The sequence below is a fragment of the Globicephala melas genome, chromosome 20, assembly GCF_963455315.2.
Source record: "Globicephala melas chromosome 20, mGloMel1.2, whole genome shotgun sequence".
NCBI lineage: Eukaryota > Metazoa > Chordata > Mammalia > Artiodactyla > Delphinidae > Globicephala > Globicephala melas.
The window spans coordinates 41,757,336-41,780,921 of record NC_083333.1 but is presented as its reverse complement, the minus strand read 5'-3'; the positions used below and the strand labels follow the sequence as shown (position 1 = coordinate 41,780,921).

At 39.1% G+C, this 23,586-nt stretch overlaps 1 protein-coding gene across 1 annotated transcript in view; it reads right to left on the bottom strand.

The window, feature by feature from the left end:
* Positions 1–23,586, bottom strand: part of IKZF3 (IKAROS family zinc finger 3) — an 82,726-nt gene that overhangs the window by 14,619 nt on the left and 44,521 nt on the right. The window contains exons 4-6 of the mRNA XM_030839873.3: positions 9,860–10,120; positions 8,556–8,723; positions 5,734–5,850 (exon numbers count right to left, since the gene is read on the bottom strand). Coding sequence (XP_030695733.1) covers positions 5,734–5,850; positions 8,556–8,723; positions 9,860–10,120 — 546 coding nt within the window. The remainder of the gene's footprint in view (positions 1–5,733; positions 5,851–8,555; positions 8,724–9,859; positions 10,121–23,586) is intronic.

The window sequence follows — 23,586 nt, the reverse complement described above, 5'->3', positions numbered from 1 at the left end:
TCAGAGATAACATCATCTTTTATCCCTGGTTACTCACCAAGCTTGTCATGACAGTCATTTCTAGGTAAATCTTACTCTGGAAATCAGTGACCAAATGCCTGACATTTAAAAAGATAAAATTCTGGAGTGTTTACGGAGAGACTGATAATTTGAGGCAAGGGTGGAGACTTTCCCATATTCCACAACTCTGGTTGGATTGAAAGGAATCCTCTGAAACTACTAATGTAGAGGGCTGCCATCTACCCACACCCACCTGCAGGGTCATTCACTCAAAATATCAGCTCCAAGATCCCAGTCCTCACTGTACATGTGAACACACTCTAGAGATTAAGTTCATCTTTACTGAGTTAACTGTGTTTTCTAATTGGCAAGTTAGGCAAAGGCTAAAGTTTCAACTGACTATGGTATACTCTCATTTTCTTTCCCAAACTCTCAGTCTTGTGCCTTGCAGTTGTTGGACAGCTGCTGTACCAAACGAACACCCTTTAAAACACAAAGAAATGCTTTGGAGTCAAGCCAATCTCTTTGGGATTACAAGGAGTTTAGGCAGTACACTGAAAGGGGGAAAAGAAAAAAGAGGACTTGGCGTTTGGTCCTCTGCTTCAACTTTAAGACCCAACTGTCTATTTATACAAATAGTCTAGACTTGTTATCTTGCCACATCACATCTCAGAATGTAAGTGGAGGGAAACCAGTTTGGCAAGATAGTAAGGGAACAAGATAATGGGTTTAAACGACGAAATAGGAAATCCGTTCCTGGGTGGTGTTTGGCAGTTTAGTGTTGCAAGGGGTGGGTGTGGGGAATATGGGACGGTGGCAAGGGACAATTTGCACACTTGGTTCATGAGTGAGCACAGTGGGAGTAGGACTATAATTCGGGGTCAACTCCCCTTCATGTTACTTGCCTACTAGTATATAGTGGATATATCCATTTTCATTAGCAAAATGATTTTAATGACATGTTGAAAAAAAAAATAATAAAACTCATACGAAGTCAAAATTACAGAATAGGTTACTACCTTTAATCTCTGCAAAAATATTAATAGTTTGTCTGGGTTTTAGCTAACTGTTTGCATGATGCCATTTCTATTTCAAAGTGATTGCAGATTTAACTATATAATTCGTTGTGTTTTTGTTTTTGTTCAAAATCCTTCATTAGATCTTGACGTGTTAAATGGATCTCAGATAAGAGGCATTTCTTCCTGTCTCTTCTATGGTGTGGTCAGCCAGTAACTGATGGAGAGTGGAACAAAGGGGTGTTATTATGCAATAAGAATTGTCTAACAAGAGACTGCTATCAAAGAGCAAGGCAGGTTCTAACAAAAAAGTTACATAAAACTGTTGCCTTTTTGAGCAAGTAGAATGAATACTACTTGTTGAGTTAGTATTGATTTTCTAATAATCTGTTGGGAAAAGAGACATTTAAAACACTTTAAGCTTTTTCTTTGGACTGCTATTTGGTAAAAATATAAATTTATTCTGAAACTCTCATGCTTGTATTATCTCAACCGCAACAATGAGAATGAAGATAAAAGGTTTTGACTCCTAGATTCATAAATAAATATAATTATTCAATTAGTCTAAAAATCTTGTTATTACTAGAACTCATTGTCATACAAAAATATGTCCCACTCCAAGTATTCATAATTTGTGTGAAATGAGGCTAAATGAATCTCTATACCAGCTGTTAGTCCCTTTCTGGAATAAGGATCAAGCTAATGAGAAAATGAAATCTGTGATCGTCTATATTCATTCTTCTTTTCATATATACTCCATTAAGACAGGATTAGAGTATCTTGATGATGTCTGGTATAAAAACTTGGACTGAAGTAACACTATCACATGTATCTCTATTAGACCTTTATATTAACAGATCAAGTACCCGGTCCCTTGTTGGACTGTGAATACTTTAAGGGTAGGGGCTTAACCTTCACTCCTCTTTATAAACAGCTCTGACACACAGCCTGGCACATGAGAATCCAGCGCATGCTATCTGAACAAAAGAAAATGATTAGCAAGGCCAGAAGTCCTGTTGCCCAACACGACCTTCTTTTGCAGATTGGTCTCCAGTCCAAGGTCTTTTCATTTGTTCTGCTTCCATAAAGACCTGCTTCCTGACTGGGGCAGGTTTGTCCCAAGGCTTGGCTCTCACTCTAGGCTGCACTTCAATTTACAATAAGCCCTTGATGAATAAGTGCCACATCCACAGTGCAGCATCATCACTTTAAAAGCTAGGGATGGGGCTTCCCTGGTGGTGCAGTGGTTAGGAATCCGCCTGCCAATGCAGGGGACACCGGTTCGAGCCCTGGTCCGGGGAGATCCCACATGCCTTGGAGCAATTAAGCCCGTGTGCCACAACTACTGAGCCTGCGCTCTAGAGCCCGTGAGCCACAACTACTAAGCCCACATGCCACAACTACTGAAGGCTGCACACCTAGAGCCCGTGCTCTGCAACAAGAGAAGCCACCGCAATGAGAAGCCCACGCACTGCAACGAAGAGTGGGCCCCACTCGCTGCAACTAGAGAAAGCCCGGGCACAGCAACGAAGAACCAACGCAGCTAAAAATAAATAAATAAAATAAATAAATTTAAAAATAAAATAAAAGCTAGGGAGGTACCGCTGGTGACACTATATTGGTCAGGCTCAAAATGGAACACTGTGTCCAGACTGGGACTCCCAATTTTAAGAAGGAAACAGAAATGGAAACCATGTAGGGAGCTGTGGCAATAATTAAAGGATTGGCTTGTGTTTGAGTAAACATTCTTTATATTTTGGATTTCAGGAAAAATCATGAGAACTATTTGAAATATCAAAGATAGACAGGACATGCAGTATTTATTATATTTGATTAAGCTGTGACTTTATACACTTTCTAACCTGAAACCACCATAACGACATATTTGTTTTTTTAAAAAATCAAAAGTTGCTGACTTAGTTGACCCTTTATTTTTTTGCTGAGACTTAAAGTGTGTTGCATGGATCCATCAAACCAGCCTATGAAATGCAAATTAACTCAACCTCCGTATTTCAGTATTTCCTGAATCACCGTATACCACTGAAGATAGTGAAAACATTTCTTTTGATACTTTTCTAATATGAAATTCCTAAAAAAGGTCATGGGAATGGGAAGTAAGGTGGTAACCTTACTTCAAAATCAGTAATTTTGAACTTACTGGTCATAGAGGATGTTTTACTCAATTTTTTCCCCTGCTTCCAGGACAATCAAGACATATGCATACGTATGTGCCTATTAGTATGTGTGTTACTCTACTCTTGCTAACTAGATAATACATAACCTTTAAAATATATATAGCTAATTAAGCCATTTTTCCAAAAGTGGGAAAAAAACCAAATGTCCATTAACTGATAAATGGACAGATAAAATGCAATGAATCCATATAATGGAATATTATTCAGCCATAAAAAGGAATGAAGTACTACCACGTGGATGAACCCTGAAAACATTATGCTGAGTGAAAGAAGGCAGACATAAAAGGCTACACATTATATGATTCTATTCACGTGACATGTTCAGAATAGGCAAATCCACAGAGACAGAAAGTAGATTAATGGTTGCTGGGGGCTGGAGAGAGGGGGAACAGGAGTGACTGCTAATAGGTACAGGGCTTCTTTTGGGAGTGACAAAAATGTTATGAAATTAGAGTGGTGATGGTTGTATAACTTTGTGAATATGTTTAAAACTACTGAATTGTACACTTTAAAAGGGTGAGTTTAATGGTATGTGAATTATGTTCCAATATGTCTTTGAAAATAAAAAAAATAGCTAATCATGAAAACAACAAAAGTTCTAGTGATTTTTAAGTAAGTCACTGAATTTTTGATGAGTCTCAATATCCTCACCTCTAAAATGAACAGGTGATAGGGAGGGTGGGAGGGAGGCACAAGACGGAGGGGATATGGGGATATATGTATACATACAGCTGATTCACTTTGTTATACAGCAGAAATTAACACAACATAGTAAAGCAATTATACTCCAATAAAGATGTCAAAAAATAAAATAAAATGAACAGGTGGGATTAGATGCTCTCTTTAATCCTTCTTGCTTTAAATACCAATGATTCTATTTGGAATACAATAGATTTTCATAACTTGAGAATTTCTCACAGTAAGAGCTTTGTCTATTGTCTGAAATGGAACGTCAAGTAAAGATGCCCAGGTATTGCCTGACTAACCTTAAGCATGTTGCTTTAAGATGTCAAAACCCAAGTTTTAGGTGCCTTTTTTTTTTTAAGAGTAAACATTTCTTTTTAGAAATAAGGAGGAAATCCAACTCCTTGATAAAACTAAAGATGCCATCAGGATAAAAAGCAGAAGCAGTGCAAACCAACAGAATTCAGTTGGCCAGCTCCTAACACCATAAAATAGGCTTTATCTAAAACAAAAGTTTCCTCTCACCCAAAACGGGTACAGTTAAACTCCTCAAGATTTGCACTGCATTTTTCCTGAGTTTCACATTGTTTCTGTCACTTTTTTGTAATCTTTCTGTTTTAGAATGTTCAAACGATTCAACTGCAACTACTGCTGTCAAACACCAAATCCCACGAGGGTTTATACCTACTCTAAATAAGCAACTGGTTCAAGTAAACAAATAAAAATATCAGGCAATCCAAGCTGCAGAACCAGGCTGATGGTCAACTATATGGGTCAACTGCAGAGATGTGACACAAAAAAGTTTCAGGTTATTTCAACTCAAGAATGAAAGGAAATAAAACCACAACTGATACATGGAAAGACATCCAGTGTTTCAATCAATTGTCACTAGGCATGTAATTCAAAACACTGAATAAAATATGAAATTCCCAGAACCAAACATAAGCATCACAATAAATCATATGAGTTGACAAGTACATGATCTGGCGGCCTTGCGCAAAGAAAATCCTTTTGGTTTTAATGGACTCTGCCTTTGCCACCCCTCACACTGCCTTTACCCTCAATCTTTACCATTTCAGTTAATGGCAACTGCATTCTTCATCACATCCCACAACAATCTGTTAAGAAATCCTGTTGGTTCTATCTTTAAACTATACTGTATAGAGTTAAAACACTTTGTACCACCTCTACCATTACCAAGACATAATTTTTTCTTGCTTGAATTATTGCAATGGCCTTCTAACTGGACTCCCCAATTTCTAATCTTATCCCAAATACAACCTATCCTCAGTAGCAAGTAGAGTGATTTTTTTTTCAAATGAGAAGTCCAATCACGTCACCTCTCTGTTCAAAATCCTCTGAAGATTTTTAATTTCACTCAGAGAAAAATCCAAGTCTTTACAATGGCCTACAAGGCCTGATAAGAGCTGGTTTCCTATTTCCTCTCTGGCCTCATGTCCCACTACTCACTCTGTTCCAGCCACAAAGGGCTAGCTATACTTCTTCAAATTCAAGGCCCAGGTCCTTTTCACTTGCTATTTCCAAGTTATCTGCAGGGCTCTCTCCTTATGCTTTTAAGTCTGTTAAAATGTCAGCTCCTTGATGTTTTTCCTGATTTACCATCAGCCCCCAGTACCTGCATTATTTTTCTCGATAGCAATTACTACCTTCTCTTGTGTAAGGTACTTATTCTCTTTGTTTCTAGTCTGTCTTTCCCGATGAAAATATAAACTCCAGGAGGGCGGGATTTTTTTGTATTTTTGTCTACTATTGTATCCTACCACCTAGAACAGCGGATGCTCACTAAATATGTGCAGAACGGCGTCGCATGAACTCACCAGTCTCAGCCAGGTCAGTGCTCTGAAGAAATGTACGGCAGCGCTCCTTGTGCTCCTCAAGGGAACTTCTCTGCTTGTAACTCCTGCCGCAAAACTCACATTTATAGGGTTTCTCAACTATAAGGAGAGCACAAGGGGTACTCAGTGACCCTCAGGGGTTATAGAACAAATGGTGTATTGGGGCCCTGTGAAAACTGTCCACTAGGAATGAGACTGCTGACAGAAGCCAGAGTATTTGGATACTTGTGCACTTACAATTACTTTTAAATTTAGTCAACTGAAATAAGGTTATGGCCTATGATTGACTATCATGTTATTCTTTGAAAGGATAGGGCCTTTTCACAAATGAAAGGATTTGGATTTAATGACTATCATGGAGCATAGTGTTTTGGCTCCCGATCCAATCTTGCTTCTTCAGGAAAAAAATAAAAATAGGAACTTTTTATTTTTCAAGGAGGTTAGTGTGGTTTAAGAATGAAGTAGGGGGCTTCCCTGGTGGCGCAGTGGTTGAGAGTCTGCCTGCTAGTGCAGGGGACACGGGTTCGAGCCCTGGTCTGGGAGGATCCCACATGCCGCGGAGCAACTGGGCCCGTGAGCCACAACTACTGAGCCTGCGCGTCTGGAGCCTCTGCTCTGCAACAAGAGAGGCCGCGACAGTGAGAGGCCCGCGCACCACAATGAAGAGTAGCCCCCGCTTGCCGCAACTGGAGAAAGCCCTCGCACAGAAGTGAAGACCCAACACAGCCAAAAATAAATAAATAAAATTTAAAAAAAAAGAGAATGAAGTAGGAAGAAATCCCATATTCTGCGACATCCAGCTGGCTGTAAGTAAAGAATGCTGCAGTTTGTGGGAGTTAGTCATTCAGTCTTTTTAGAGCATTGACATATTTCGATAAATGTAGCTTGTCCTTGCTCAGTGGCTATAGCAAAGTCTGGGCTCAATCAATAAAAACTGACCTAACCAACTAAGGATAGTTTTTGTTTTCTTTTTTTTAATTAATTAATTTATTTTTGGCTGTGTTGCGTCTTCGTTGCTGCGCACGGGCTTTCTCTAATTGCGGCGAGCAGGGGCTACTCTTTGTTGCGGTGCGCGGGCTTCTCATTGTGGTGGCTTCTCTTGTTGCGGAGCACGGGCTCTAGGCACGCGGGCTTCAGCAGTTGCAGCACGTGGGCTCAGCTGCTGTGGCTCACGGGCTCTAGAGTACAGGCTCAGTAGTTGTGGCGCATGGGCTTAGTTGCTCCGCGGCATGTGGGATCTTCCCGGACCAGGGCTCGAACCCGTGTCCCCTGCATTGGCAGGCGGATTCTCAACCACTGTGCCACCAGGGGAGCCCCTGAGGATAGTTTTGAATAATACAAATAAGCAGGAATTGCCAAAATGACTTCATCTTAACTTCTAAGATAAAGCAAAAGTTTCCTCAAAAGTTCATCCATACAATTCAGGCCACCTTTAACCTCCTAACTCCTCCAAATGAGTTATTTTTTAAATTATGTAAGTAATAACTTCAATTCTGTGTGCGGGGCTAGCCTTTCTGACTTGTCAATGAAATATACCCCATGAATTTTTCAGTTTTAGGGACTGAGATTTTTTTATTTCCTAATCCTCTTGCTCGGTTTAAAACAGTGCCTTTGGGACTTAAAGCACTAAAAGATCCTTATGGAATCCCAAGTTAAAATAAATGCAGCTCTGTTAGGGCTAAGAATGTTAAGTTTCTGCATAAATTGGGGTCCTCTAGAATCTGTCTTAAAAATGACTATTATTGTTGGATCTTACTTGGAAAAAGCAACAGAAAAGAACTACTCTAATTTTTTGGACCAAACTCAGTCGTAATTCATTACTTTGAACAATGAGCTGTAAAAGAAACCCTTCTTTTGCCACTTATGATCTCTCATGGTGGGTTTCGTTGGGGCTGATTTGTTTAATCCTTAGTCTCTGCATTGTGACCAGTTGCGGGTTTGGGGCTGGGTTTTCATCAAAGCAGAATGTGAATTGACATAAAAACAAAGCTCTTCAATTAAAATTTTGTCAGATAACATCAAGAACATGAAGTCCCAAATTTGAAAATAAACTCAGTTTTATTTTTCTAGGAGGGAAATTCTAAATGTTGAAAAAAATGTATCTTCCGTGGTTAAAATAGGAGCGAAAACATCAAGACAGAACATAGCTTTTTATGAATTCTTACTGCTGCTCATCTTTTAGAGACTAAAAATAAATAGGCTGATGAAGAAGAGAGTTGGGTTTAAGAAGTTTAGCTCATATATACCTAAAACTAATACTATGTTATATTGTCAATTATATCTCAATGCAAAAAAAGAAATTTAGACCAGAATGGCCAAAACTCCCCAATTTAGTCCAGACTAGCCAAAACTAACCCCCAACAATGAGTCATACCCAGTTTACAGTTTTACATAATTTACAAACAGTACATCATTTGCTTTATCCAGACTTTTGAATGAAAAGTATGTGTGTATATTTTTAGGAAAATAATCTTTTAATAAAGTTTACCATAAAAATACTGGTGGCTATAATTTTTTTTGCAAAAATTAAAAAAGCATTTTTATAGGGCAGGCTTTTCCTGTCTGACTGTGATGTTCTCTAGGGGCGCAAAGATGGTACGGAGATGATCAACCCCATTGAGCCAGACGGAGAGCAATTAATGCCTTAATGGAAGTGCAATTAGCCCTAGAGGTCTCTGCTGTTGTAACCCTTCAGAACCGGAGTGACAGATTAAAACCTCCACACTTAACTCTTTCTAGTTTCTGCAATGGGCACTGAGGAACACACATTTACTAGATATGGAATGCTCATTGCTCTCACTTACCAGAATGTGTCCTAAGATGACCTGTGAGTGCATCTCTTCTCTGGCATGCATAGTTGCAGAGGTGACACTTAAAAGGCTTTTCCCCTGTGTGCAGTTTAATGTGGCGGAGGAGGTTACCTTTCTGAGTAAAAGATGCCCCACACTGATTACACTGGAATGGGCGTTCACCTTTAAAAAGGACAAAAAAGAGATTTCTGATCACCCAGCAAGTGGCGAAACATATGCACAGATTAGATGCCTATGGCAAAAGCTCATTTTTTAGATAGTTTCTGTTCGTATTGGGATCAGATGGGAGCTGTATTTCAAGGCAAGCCTAAGACTCACTTATGGACTCTTCCCTCCAGAAGAGAAAAAGCCTCACCTAGCAAGGCTACTTGAGGCATCTTGTCTTGGATCAGAGCAAAAAAATAAGAGCAGCTTTAGAAGTGCTTTCTAGATTTAAGTTTTTACATTACTTAGCATTCCTTTTGAATGTAATCTCAATCTGTAAAAAGAGTCACAGACTGAAGTCCTAACAAGGTATAAAGAGCCAGAAGTGTTTTTTTTCTTTAATTCAAGAAATGCTTTTTAAAGTCGTCATATCCGATGTCAGATGAAATCTATTGGGCTCACTGGGAGTGTTATGTTTGTATGCATTTCTATTGACTGCCTTTTTGTTGTCCGAAAATAAATTTTTTAAAATTGTTAATAAAAGCTATGTCCTGGGCTTCCCTGGTGGCGCAGTGGTTGAGAGTCCGCCTGCCGATGCAGGGGACACGGGTTCGTGCCCCGGTCTGGGAAGATCCCACATGCCGCGGAGCGGTTGGGCCTGTGAGCCGTGGCCACTGAGCCTGCGCATCCGGAGCCTGTGCTCCGCGACGTAAGAGGCCACAGCAGTGAGAGGCCCGCGTACAGCAAAAAAAAAAAAAAAAAGCTATGTCCTTTCATCTACCAAATTTGAACTCAATACAATGAGATCTGCTTTTTTAAAAGTTATGCAAAAATATATGAAAGACGCCTAAAAAGCATATCACACAATTTAACTCCCACTTATTAACTGAAGAAAAATATGTGGCTGACCTAGAACACTGTGCTCTCTACAGTCTTCTTTTATTCATAGCATTTGCAATATGTTTGCCAAATGCACCATGAAGCAGGAATAAAAATCACTGGGTAAATGGAAATACAGAGAGGGAGAGATACATCAGAATTTTAGCAAAAATCAATGAAAGTAATCAAAAGTAAGTCTTAAATACCACAACTTCTTTTCTCCTGTGGTTGAATTAGGACAGTTTTCAGAACAATGGATAAAGGAGACTATTTACCAGTATGGCTCCGCTTATGAACCATTAAGACATTGAAGCTAATGCAGGATAATCCACACACATCGCAGTTCATCTTGCCACTGGTTGGCCTGCTGCTATCGTATGAGACAACGTGTCTCTCCAACTTAATGTTTTCATATTCATTATATTCTCTTGAATAGCTGTAAGGAACTTCAGGCTCTTCTGCATTTCCCAAGGGTTCTGGCTTTAAAACATTCTCATCCCCTTCACTGTATTCATCTTTCACTTTCATTGAATCATCTGCAGGGAGGAAAATGCAAGAAATGAACAATGATTGGTTTTGGAGCTATCAAAGCAGCTCAAAGAGCAGAGACCCACAACTGACAATTAAATACCAAATGAAGCTAACAATATTGTACATCCACAAAACAAGAAAATACCATTAGGATGATCACGCCGTTATTTGAATTCAGAACCATAGTCAGGGGAAAACACAGACACGTGCACGCGCCTGCGCACACGCGCACGCACGCACACAAAGAGATGACAGCGTTTTAGGCCATCCAGAAAATTAGAGAGAATAGATTTTAGCTATGACTGTTCAAAGCGACTATGAAGAAAACATTTTGAGCAATTCTTCTCCAGTACCGGGGGAGGAGAAAGGTTCTCAGATTTAGTACTTCTTTGGTGGTTGCAGTTACAAGGCAAGGTGATGTTCTCCTTGGCTTCAAGAAGAAAATGCTGCTTTAATTCTTCAATTGCATCCAATTTATGCCACTAAGACTGAGAGTTGAATAGTTAACATGTTTTTTTCTGATTTTAAGCCATGCTCTGCCTCTTCCCCTTCCATGTATACCAACTGCTAAAATGAGTCTTATCTCTCTCTCTCTCGGAACCAATAAAGAGAGAACACTGAATGTAGAGGAAGCTGGCAGTACTAGTGAAATAGTGTTGAGAAAGATAAAAGGAGAAGTAATCCTTTAACATAACCTGCTAAGGAGTCATTTTCATTGACACAGGTAAATGAAGCTCAACCTAAGCAAGGGGAAGGGCACCTATACCCAAGTTAGGGAGGACTAAACTCGAGGTCCTAGAGTTGTAGGACTGGATAGGAGAGGTGGGGCTGGCCAAAGTGAGTTGGCTGATCAGGTACTATCTCAAAAAGAGGTGCAGCACTCTTAAGCTGAAGAACATAAGAAATGAAGAAGGTAAATTTATGTACTGATACTAAGAAAACCTAAATATTTGCCTGATATAATAACAATAAATATTTACAAGGGATTTTTTCATATATGTATAAGGCTGCATAAATGCTTACTTAAAAAAAAATTCATTCTTAGAAACTGGAAATTGTAAAGCTCCATGAGGAATCACAAATCAATGGAATTTCAGGGCTCGAAGGGAGTTTAGAGATCATCTAATCCAACCCTTGATTTTCAGGTAAGGAAATCCAGGATCAGAGACGTTTTTGGTGAGTAGTCCAAAGTTATACAGCCAGTTAATAGCAGATTAACTGTGCTTAGAACACTGAGCTTGGATTTGGCCTCACATTCTGACACATCAAGTCTAATATGCCCCTTACTATCATATTCCACACTCCTCCATCAATGGGGTAGACTTTAAAAACCAAAACACGCTGAAGAAAAGATATTTTAAAAAACGACATCCCTTCCAAACAACACCAGTAAGTGCAGCTCCTGTTGCCACATAGGAGGAAGTATAACTGCAGCTGTGCCTGGCTTGCTACCTTCCACTCAAGTTTCAATTTTCACTTCTATCAGGGTTACCTTTCATCTATATTAACTGTGTTTGCTTAATAGAGCAAGACAGGGCCTAACCACCAACAGAGGAGCCATTGCTGCAACACTGTTCCACTGCTTCTCATCACGGTTCATGGTTCACAATCTTTCACTCCGTGATTAGAAGAAATGTAGGGCTACAGGAAACATCCAACGTGTTTCAAATTTGCCCATCCTATGCATCTGGATTATACATGAATTGATATACGTTTCCTACGGGAAACGGATGAGAAGGGAATGGAGAGAGATTCATTCCCTTCTTTCTCTGGACACATCTTGCCTGCTTTCAGATGGAATTTGTTTTCTTAAGTGGTTTTTGCTTTAAAAAAAATTTTTTTTTTTGAAAGAGAAGGATGCACCTGAGGCTTGTACCCTCCTCTCTTCCTCCATCACTCCAGCTGTGGGTGACATCCCACCAAAGCTTGAATGCTCTTTAGTTTGCATGTAGGCGTTTAAAAGAAACTCAACGGAAAACTTCAGCTACTGAAAACCAGAAACAGCATACAGAAAGGGCCGGCAGAGAAGGATCCTTTTCAATTTCGTTGTAAATGTTAATATGAACAGACTCAGGCCATTCTGTGGTCAGTGACAATTAAAAACTAGTAAGATCAATGTTTCAGGTCTTTCTGAAAACACAGGACATGAGAGGGTTGCTCCTTCTCTCAGGATTTTGGCTTTAATGGGCTTGACCTAGAACTCAATACTACCCCGACCTGGCTCGAAACAAATTCTTGGCTTTTGTCATTTGGGACTTAGCCATAGAACAAGGAAGACAGTATTTGAGACCCAGGGCTCTAAGGGAACGCATACAGACACATGGACAGGGCATTAAGGAAGTCCCTGGGACTTAGCAGACCAAAAGAGCTCCTGGTATAGTTATTGGTTTGCCCTTGGAGTCCTACCAGTTTTAGATAAAAGAACTGGATGTCCTCTCTGCATGGTTACTGGGGATCAACAATTCATTATGGTTTACCATGTGAAAATAAACAGAGCTGAACATTAGAATACATTAGTATCTAAGATAAAAAAGGGATTCCTGAGAGATTATTGGGCTTAGCACCCAGTCTCCAAATATAGTCCACCAAAACTACCAGAAACGACACTAGTCTGCTCTAAGGACTGAGAGGTTCATTCTCTTCCTTGGGAGGAAAATTTATTGGAGCAGAGGAAAGGTGGGGGCATTCTACTTAGTATCCCTTGAAAACATTAAGAAACATATCTAAAATCAAATTGTCATCTCTGAACCCAAAATTGCTGCTAACTTATGATGCCTTTATAGTCACACATGGCATCTTCCTTCTTGCATTCTCCAAGTCTTGAAACTGGAATCCTTTTCCGTCCAATCTCCACATCAAGTCAGTCTCCAAGTCCTATAGATTCTACGTCCTCAGGTTCTCTAGATGCCAACTCCTCTTTTCTATTCCCTTTGCAATTTAGTTTAGCCTCTCATCCCATCATACCTAAACTCATCCTCTCTCAACATTCCTTTCTAGATAGATTTCATACAGAAGTAATCTGTGCTTACTGTCTCTACGATCTCAAAACTGATATAAAATTCCCTGTAATCTGGCTTCTGCCTCCATAATTCACTGAAACTGCTCCCTTGAAGATCATCAATAAACTCCTGATTCTTAAATCTAATGGCCTTTTGTGTGCCATTCTCCCCAGCTCCTCTGTAGCCCTTGATACTGTTGACCTCCACTCCTTGTTCTTCTGTATTTCTACTTCTTCAGTGAAACTGTACCTTCTTTCCTCACCTTTCTGATTGCCTCTTTCTAGCTCTTCCCCCAGCTCTGCCTCCCAAATACTGTCCTTAACCCCCTTTTTTCTTCCCTCTATACCCCCTCCCCATGGCAATTTCATCCACTCTTAAGGCTTCAACTAGCATTTTACATGATTAATCACCAAATATGTATCTCCAGGTGTAATCTCTCTCCCCTTCTTCAGTCCTCTGTTCCCAAAGGCCTCCTAGGTATCTTCATAGTTATTCAGGTTGGAATCTTTACAGTCATCTTTCCTTCCTCTCGTTTGCACCCCACGTTTAATCACCCATTGGTTTTATTTTTGTACCCTCTCTCCAATCTGCTTCTCCTCCCCACTCTTTTACACACTCCTTATCCCAAATCTCAGACCCTGGTTGCTCTCCTATTGTGGTAGCCTCTACATTGTTCTCCTGTCTCCTTTCTCTTTCCTTTCCAGCTCATGCTATACTCTGCCACCAGATGGTTCTTGTAAACTGTAGCTCTGGTCATATCATGACCCTGTCCAAATTCTCCAATATCCTCTGCTGCTTACAAAATAAAATCCAAACTCAGAAACAAAGAATTTAAAAGACCTTTCAATATCTGGCCCCAGCAATTTTTGTAATGTTGATTCTGAATACTGAGATATCTTTAACCAAACTAAACAACTTCTAAGTATCCTTCCTTTTATTATTTCCACTGCCCTAAAGGTCTTTCCCCAACAATACCACGGGTCCAAATCCTACACATCTTTTAAGGCAAAACTAATATGCCATTTCCCCCTACTATGCCTTCCCTGATCCCCCGGCTGCAAAATAATCTGTTCCTTCCTTCTTTGAGTTACTTGTAAGCTCACCTCATCTCCCATATGGACATGTAAGCTATCTGAGGTCAGAAGCTACACAGGTTTGTTATTTGTTTTGTTTTCAACTCAGTATCCCCTATGACACTGCTTCACCTGTATCTGTAAGACGAGAGGTTGTGGGGTTTTAAAATAGAAATTTTGGGGGTCCCAAAATTGGGGGTGTGGGGGCTGGAAACATGCATTAAAAATATGTTTTCTACTCAAAATGGATTAAAGACCTAAATGTAAGGCCAGACACTATAAAACTCTTAGAGGAAAACATAGGCAGAACACTCTATGACATAAATCACAGCGAGATCCTTTTTGACCCACCTCCTAGAGAAATGGAAATAAAAACAAAAATAAACAAATGGACCCAATGAAGCTTAAAAGCTTTTGCACAGCAAAGGAAACCATAAACAAGACAAAAAGACAACCCTCAGAATGGGAGAAAATATTTGCAAATGAAGCAACTGACAAAGGATTAATCTCCAAAATTTCCAAGCAGCTCAATATCAAAAAAACAAACAAGCCAATCCAAAAATGGGCAGAAGACCTAAATAGACATTTCTCCAAGGAAGATATACAGATTGCCAACAAACACATGAAAGGATGCTCAACGTCACTAATCATTAGAGAAATGCAAATCAGATCTACAGTGAGGTATCACCTCACGCCAGTCAGAATGGCCATCATCAAAAAATCTACAAACAATAAATGCTGGAGAGGGTGTGGAGAAAAGGGGACCCTCCTGCACTGCTGGTGGGAATGTAAATTGATACAGCCACTATGGAGAACAGTATGGAGGTTCCTTAAAAAACTAAAAATAGAACTACATACGACCCAGCAATCCCACTACTGGGCATATACCCTGAGAAAACCATAATTTAAAAGAGTCATGTACCACAACGTTCATTGCAGCTCTATTTACAATAGCCAGGACATGGAAGAAACCCAAGTGTCCATCAACAGATGAATGGATAAAGATGTGGCATGTATATACAATGGAATATTACTCAGCCATAAAAAGAAACGAAATTGAGTTATTTGTAGTGAGGTGGATGGACCTAGAGTTTGTCATACAGAGTGAAGTAAGTCAGAAAGAGAAAGAGAAAAACAAATACCGTATGCTAACACATATATATGGAATCTAAAAAAAAAAAAAGGTTCTGAAGAACCTAGGGGCAGGACAGGAATAAAGACGCAGACGTAGAGAATGGACTGGAGGACACGGGGAGGAGGAAGGGTAAGCTGGGACGAAGTGAGAGAGTGGCATGGACTTATATATACACTACCAAATGTAAAATAGATAGCTAGTGGGAAGCAGCTGCATAGCACGGGGAGATCAGCTCGGTGCTTTGTGACCACCTAGAGGGGTGGGATAGGGAGGGTGGGAGGGAGACGCAAGAGGGAGGAGATATGGGGATATATGTATATGTATAGCTGATTCACTTTGTTATAAAGCGGAAACTAACACACCATTGTAAAGCAATTATACTCCAATAAAGATGTTAAAATATATATATGTTTTCTAGGCAAATCTTATGCACAATGGAGTTTGAGAACTGCTGCTCTAGAATCTGACACAGTGCTCTGCATAAAGTACATACACAATAAATACTTAATACATGAATATACCACTACATTAACTTCCTAACTGGTCCACGGTATATGTGACCTCTCTTTTAGATTATATCCTATTGCCAGATTAATCATCCTGTACTACTAAAACTCTTGTTCAGAAACTTACAAGGATTTCATTTTGTTTACAGAATAAAGTCCAAACTCCTTAGTGAGACATTCAAGGACCTGTCTAGAATCTGCCCCAAGCCGACCTGATCATCTCATTTCTCACTAGACTCCTTGAATCATCCTTCTCTCTAGACTAGAACCTTGCTACTCAAAGTGAGGTCCTTGAATCAGCAGTTCCAGCATCCCCTGGGAGCTTGTTAGGAATGCAGACTCTCAGGCCTCACCCTAGACTTACTGGATCAGATTTTGCATTTCAACAAATCCTCAAGGATTCTTATACACATTAAAGTTTGAGAAGCACAGTAGCCATCTTACCAACTGCAGTTTTCCAAACCTCTTCTCCAGTCTTTCCTTTACCTAAAATGCCCTTCCCCACATCAACATTCTATTCAAACTTCCAGATGCTGTTTAAATGCCCTTTCTTCCATGAAGTCTTCCTAGATACCTTAAACTAGCAAAAAATTCTCCTGTTTCTGTCTTCATAAGACATTACATGTAAAACCAATAATATTGTTCCACAGATTTACATTATACATTCAGAGATGTTTATCTCCATTCTTCCTCAATTTTTCAGTTGTCAGTGACTGGCAACACCTGAACTGTTACTAAAGGCAGAAAGTCTTAAAGATCTGGCAAGAAATACTTGAGGAGAGGCCCCCACAGCATCCTGAAGTCTTCTGTACAGTGAACAGACCTTTTGTAATGTGAATAATCTCCCATTTCAGTTTTGTAAATTCCAGTCTCTTATTAAATATATTAGGTTCCTTAGACACATGGCTTAAATTGCCACTTGACTCTCAAGAATCTTCACAGGCACTAGCAATATTTTATTTCTTAAGCCAGGTGGTGGGCCCATGGATGCTTGTTTTGCTATTATTCTTTATACATGTAATTATATTTGCCTTTTTTATGTGTGATATACTTCATAACAAAAAATGTTAAAGGCTTCCTGAGTAAATTTTTTATAACTGAGTTTGTGGAGAAAAGAACATACCAAACCACAAATTGCTGATAAAGGTAATTGCTAAACATTCCCAGAGGGGGGAAAAGATGTCTAAATTGAATCTAACCCACAGAAAATTAGATTAAGCTGAACTTCTTTCTAAAGGAGCTACTCTGGGGTACAATTGCTCCCATCTTTGTCTATGTTCTGGAGGCCTCTTAGGAAGATGACACACACTAACACACACACACCCCCCAGAGAGAATTTTGTAGGCTGAAAAGAACAAAGGCTTGGCTCACCGGGGCTGAGGCACATGGTCTCATTTCCTGGGGTGATGCTTATCACATGAAAGGTTTGCACTCCAGAGTAGACATTTTTGGTTTCACCTGAGACATTGCAAAAACAATGGGTCTTGGAAAGGATCCAACAGCTAAATCCTTCAGGGGCAATAGCAGTCTCAGCCAACCGTGCCTCAGTTTGTTTTACAGGCACATAAAATGCTCAGTTGGAGAGAAGAACCTATCAAAGATGGCAAACAGAACAGGCAACTTGGGTGTCTTGGATAACATGTTTTTAGTATGAACTTCCCAGTGTAAAAAGCAGGTTCTGAATTTCCAGTCTGAACTATGAGATCTCAGAATCCAGTTTAAATCAGGACAAAGTCTGGAGTAATAGCTTCAAGTTTGCCAAAGATACTGTGAGAAGGGACAAAACCAGATAGCGACTGTGAGACAGGGAAGACACAAAACGGTGATGTTGTTTAAGTGTTTTACAAGGATTGGGGGTCATAACCATGAAATCCTCAGCACATGCAAAAGTCAACTGGATAACAAAGACGCTTAATCATCTTAATGTGGCATTTTAATGATGCCACTGATTTGCTATGCCAATTCAGAGATAATGAGGCCCTAATGCTACAGATGTTCAGCCAGGCTAAAAGAAAGGGTGGGGGAATGGGCTTTTTTAGCATGTCATTTTCTAAGTAACCAATTAAACAAATTGTGAAAGCATCTAAATAGTTTACCAAGTTTTGACAGCTGTTAATAGGATTTAGAAGCTTGAAGCACTAAAGAGCAAAATGGGAGATATATGTATTGTAGGTATTTAGTCTACAGAGTTTGTTGCTATCACCCAATATAGCACAGACAGATTAACTAGAACAGTTTTCCTTATAAAATTGATGTCTGTACTCCTTTCCCACAATGGCTTCTTTGTATTACGAACAAGAACACTGAAATTATGGGTCATTTTCATTTTCTAATTTACATTTTTCTGCGTAAAGTGAGAAGGGAGAAAAACCAATGATATTTTGAGAACTAAAGAATATGAAGTTTTAGTATTTTCTAATCAGTAAAATTATAAAGTTTCAATGAAAACAAAACTTTTGGTCATTGATTTATAGTATCCATTATGTTTTCATTTTTCTCTTCTTTTAAAATTTAAAATGATAGACATCTAGTAACTTTAAAACAACTATTTTAAAATTAGGAAAAAATTGGAAAATGTGAATCAGACTAATAAGAGATAAAATATTGATATCTCAATAGCGATGAAATAAGAGGTAGCAGTTTGGACAATATTTGATTTGGTTTAAGTTCTCATTAAAACGTATTCTTATCAGACTTTTAAACTTGCCCTTAAAGAAGCTAAACTGGTAATCAGTAAATCATGTCCTTCAAATTCAAGAGCATTAGCATGAAAACATGAAGAAAGTTTCAGCTGCAAAGGAACCACCCTCAATTTTACTGACATTAATCTTTGTCTTATTATCTGACTATCAAATAGCTCATTCATTGCCATAATAGTAAAAATAATTTTGCTTAATAATTTCAGTGCGATTCTTTGCTTCTCCATTAGAACAAGAGGAGATTTATTACTTTTAACAACAGGAATACACTACATATCAGCAGTAGGTATGGTTACAGCTGATCAGTTGGACTAAGCTCTTCAGCTATCATCAGGCCAGGTGAATTCTTTGAGTTGTGAGGACTGAAAAGCATGATGTGTGGAAGTTCCTTCTAAACTATAAAAAAGTATACAAGTATATTTTTTCATTTTTGTCCATTATAGCTATGAATTTTTCTATTGATTGACCTGTGTATTTATTATTTTATATTTATATTTCTGAGAAAGAACTGTTATCCATTGAAAAATATTGACTGAAAATACGTTTAAAGAGGTTAAGGTTTTGGATGTTGCCTAAACATACTAGAGATAGACTAAAATATGTACCTGGTAGATATTTCATTTATAAATCTAGAAGAAAAAACTTTCTTCTCATTCATAATTTTCTTGTATAGAATATTCACTCTATCTTTCTCTTAACAGAGTTCAATTTTTAAAATTTAAGGCATAGGGCTTCCCTGGTGGCGCAGTGGTTAAGAATCCGCCTGCCAATGCAGGGGCCATGGGTTCGATCCCTGGTCCGGGAAGATCCCACATGCCGCGGAGCAAATAAGCCTGTGCACCACAACTACTGAGCCCGTGAGCCACAACTACTGAAGCCCGCGCACCTAGAGCCCGTGCTCTGCAACAAGACAAGCCACCGCAATGAGAAGCCCACGTGCCGCAACAAAGAGTAGCCCCCACTCGCCTCAACTAGAGAGAAAGCCCATGGGCAGCAACGAAGACCCAATGCAGCCAAAAATAAAATAAATAAAATTTTTTAAAAATTTCAGGCATATCAAAACATAATTCTCAGAAAAATTCAAAAATTGTCATCCAAATACAGTTAAATTGGTTGAAAACATTCTGACTGTCACAACACCAAACTCAGGATGATGGGTAAGGGAAGGAATGAAAATGTCTTCTATATATATGCAGAGCATAAGTAGTTCTTGGTATACATAGTACACGTATGTGTTATGTCAACTGTACAACAGTAACATGTTTATTTCCCATATAGATCAGAAGCATCATCAAGGCAGGGGCCAGAACCTAGAACTTTTGTGTTCCCTAGAACCTTCCAGAGGGCCCACTTATCGTAGGTATTGAATGAATAAATGAATGAATGAATGAACTCCTTGGGCAGCCTGAACCAATTTAATGATAACAAGAAGGCCAGCCAAGGAAGAAGTCAGTCAGTTTGCTGTATCACCCCCCAACTTGTCTACAGCAGTCTGAAGATGAGCTGTAGTATGTAGAGTTTCTCCTCATGATTCATTAGAGAAAGTCCCAAGCCCTACAGTGATGATCAGTTTTCCAGATGATTTCTTTGCCTGGCGTGGTCTGGCTTCAGCCCCTCCTACTCTGCCACTTTAGAACAGGATGCCACTGACCAGTCCCTGCTTCTTGAACCTCTTCCCTCACTCTATTCATTCCTGGTTCTATTCCTACCTAATTTATTTTCCATGTTTACTCCTCTTTCTCTGCCTCCTAGGTGTGAATGGTCTCCAGGGGTCTGTTTCTTGAACCTTTTGTTTTTTCACTTTACATATTCTCCTGATCCAACTTTTTGTTGCTAATGACTCCCAAATCTTTATTTCCAGCCAGTTCTCCCTGCTGAGCCCAACAGATACTTCCAATCACCTCTTGGATTTCTTATACTTGTTTCATACTCAACTTGGCTCACTGTTTCTATCTTCTGTACTTCCTTTCCACGTCTGCTCCTCCTATGGTAGTCCCCATTTTCTTCTCTGTGTAGCCACTCCTTGATGTCAATGTCTGTATATCATTCCACTAGCACCCTTAATATTTAGCACTCTGTTGGGCACATAGTTCAGCGACTGCTTACCAAATGAACAGAAGGAAGGAAAGAAAGAAGGCAAGGAGGAAGGAAGGAGTAAACAATTATTTGTTCTTTGCTTCAAGTACAAAATTAAGGTTGGAGATGTTTCCAAAATATTGCACAGGTTGTAATTTTGCCTAAGGCTAGCATCTTAGGCCACAGCAGAAGAAAATAATAAATTGTATTTCTAACTTAAAGTATATCAACCAGACTCAAAGGGTATAAAGGATTCTTGGAAGAGAGAAAAATGAATATAAGGCTTAAGAATTAGAAGATTCTTGCTCTTTTAAACATTAAATTAATTAAAACAAAATATGTACAAAATAATATAAAATTTACCATCTGCTAAATATTCTTTGGACTTTTCTTCTTCTCTGCTTCCTCCATTCCCCTCTCTCTGTTTTTCAAATAATGGAATTAGAGCACTAAGAAACAATGGAAGGAACTCAGCACTGACTTGTCCTAGGTGAATGTACAACGTTAAAAGCACATAAGGGAATGAGCTATCTTGTCACTGGAACATGCTTGTCCCCGGGGGTAAAGTGTAACTGCTTAACAGCTGCCCAGTGACACACTTCAAGAATGCAAGCAAAACTGCATCCTAGCTCCACCAGAAACTGTGGAGGGAATATTGTCTGGCAGAATGAAACGAGGATGGAATCTAGGCAACAAACTGCAGTACATGCCCCTTTCTATATAAAAAGGCAACTTCCAATGATCACAAATAGAGGTTTCTAATAACAGTATTCAAATAGCACCAGAATGGGCACTAATAATTATAAGGAAGGAACAATACCATATTTCACTCTTATTTTGCCCACAGAAAATAGGTTTGAATATCTTTTTTAAAAAAAGTTCTGATGAAAGAGCATGAACTTTGGAGTATAAGACAGAATCTAGGTTCAAGCTGTGCTAACTAGTTGTGTGATCTCAGCAAGTCACTTGACTTCTGTGAATTTTCTTATTTGTGCAACAGTGATAACATCTACGCCTAACAAGGTTGTTACTGTAATTAAATTAGGCAAAATAATGTATATAAAGGCCTAGCATATTAGCTGAGACATAATATCTTTGTGACCTTGGAATCTAGATTCGATACCAAAAGCATGATTCATAAATGAAAATTTCTTACAACTCAATAATGAGACAAATAACCTAAACTGAAAATGTTAAAAAGATCTGAATTGACATTTCACCAAAGAAATTAACCAAATGAACAACAGGCAAAGATATTCAACCTCATTAGTTATTAGAGAAATGTAAATTAAAACCACAGTGAGATACTGCTTCACACCCACTAGAATGGCTATCAGCAAAAAGACAGACAATAATGAGTGTTGGCGAGTACGTGGAAAAAATGGAGCTCTACCTAATACATGGCTGGTGGAAATGAAAAATGGTACAGTCATTTGGAAGAAAAGTTTGGCAATACAGTAGGCAGCCTTCTGAAATGGCTCCCAATAATCCCTGACTCCTAGTATTCATATCCTTGTGTAATCTCCCCTTGCATGTGGGTTGGACCTAGGTGATTTGCTTCTAATTAAAAGAACATGGCAAAAGTGATGGGAAATCACTTCTGTTATTATACTATAAAAGAATATGACTTCCATCTTGTTCTCTTTCTCTCGCGTGCACGCTCATGCTTCTCATGAGCTTCTCTGATGAAGTAAGCTAGACAGTTCACATGGCAAGGAACTGAAGGCAGTTTCTGGCCAAGCTACAGTGAGGAAATGAGTCCCTCAGTCCAAAAACCTTCAAGGAACTGAATTCTGACAAGCACATGAGTGAATTTGGTAGTTGATCCTTCCCTACTAAAGCCTTCAGATGAGACCACAGTCTGGGTCAATACATTGATTGCAGCCTATGAGAGACTCTGAAGCAGAGGACCAAGATAAGCTGTGCGTCTATTCTTGAGATAATAGCTTTGTAATGTTTTAAGCTGTTATGTTTTGGGGTAATTTGTTATATTGCAATCAATAACTAATATAGACTGTTTCTTATAAAACTAAACATAAATTTACCATACAACCCAGCAATCCCACTCTTAGGCATCTACCCAAAAGAAATGAAAACCTATGTCCACACAAAGATTTGTACACAGGGCTTCCCTGGTGGCGCAGTGGTTGAGAGTCCGTCTGCCGATGCAGGGGACGCGGGTTCGTGCCCTGGTCCAGGAAGATCCCACATGCCGCAGAGCAGCTGGGCCCATGAGCCATGGCCGCTGAGCCTGCGCGTCGGAGCCTGTGCTCCACAATGGGAGAGGCCACAACAGTGAGAGGCCCGCGTACCGCAAAAAAAAAAAAAAAAAAAAAAAAAGATTTGTACACAAATTCTCATAGCAGGATTATTCATAAAAGCCAAAAAAAATGGAAATAATCAGAACATCCATCAATTGGTGAACTAATAAACAAAATGTACTTTATCAATACAATAGAATACTATCCAGAAATAAAGAGGAACAAAGTAATGGTACATGCAACAATATAGATAAACTTAAACAAAAACATTATGCTAAGTAAAAGAAGCCAGAACAAAAGAGTACATATTGTATTACTCCTTTTATATGAGATGTCCAGAAATGGTAAGTCTATAGAGACAAAAATCAAATTAGTGGTTGCCTGGTGCTGGGAGTAATAACGGGGAGTGACTGCAAACAGGTACAAGGAATTTTCTTAGGGTGACAGAAATGTTCTAAAACATGGTGCTAGTTGCCCAACTCTGTAAATTTACTAAAAATCGTTGAATTGGACACTTAAAGGTATGTAAATTATAACCACACTAAAGCTGTTTTTTTTTTTAAAGAACACTATAAGGATTAAAAAAAAAAACCCAACAACTGATAGCCAGCTACACTGATACTGACTGTCTCAAGAGGGGAGAGTTTAGCAGCTCATTCACCAACTATTACAAGAAGCATCGTGACAAGTGTAGCTTTTGAGCTATGATTAAACTCATATGA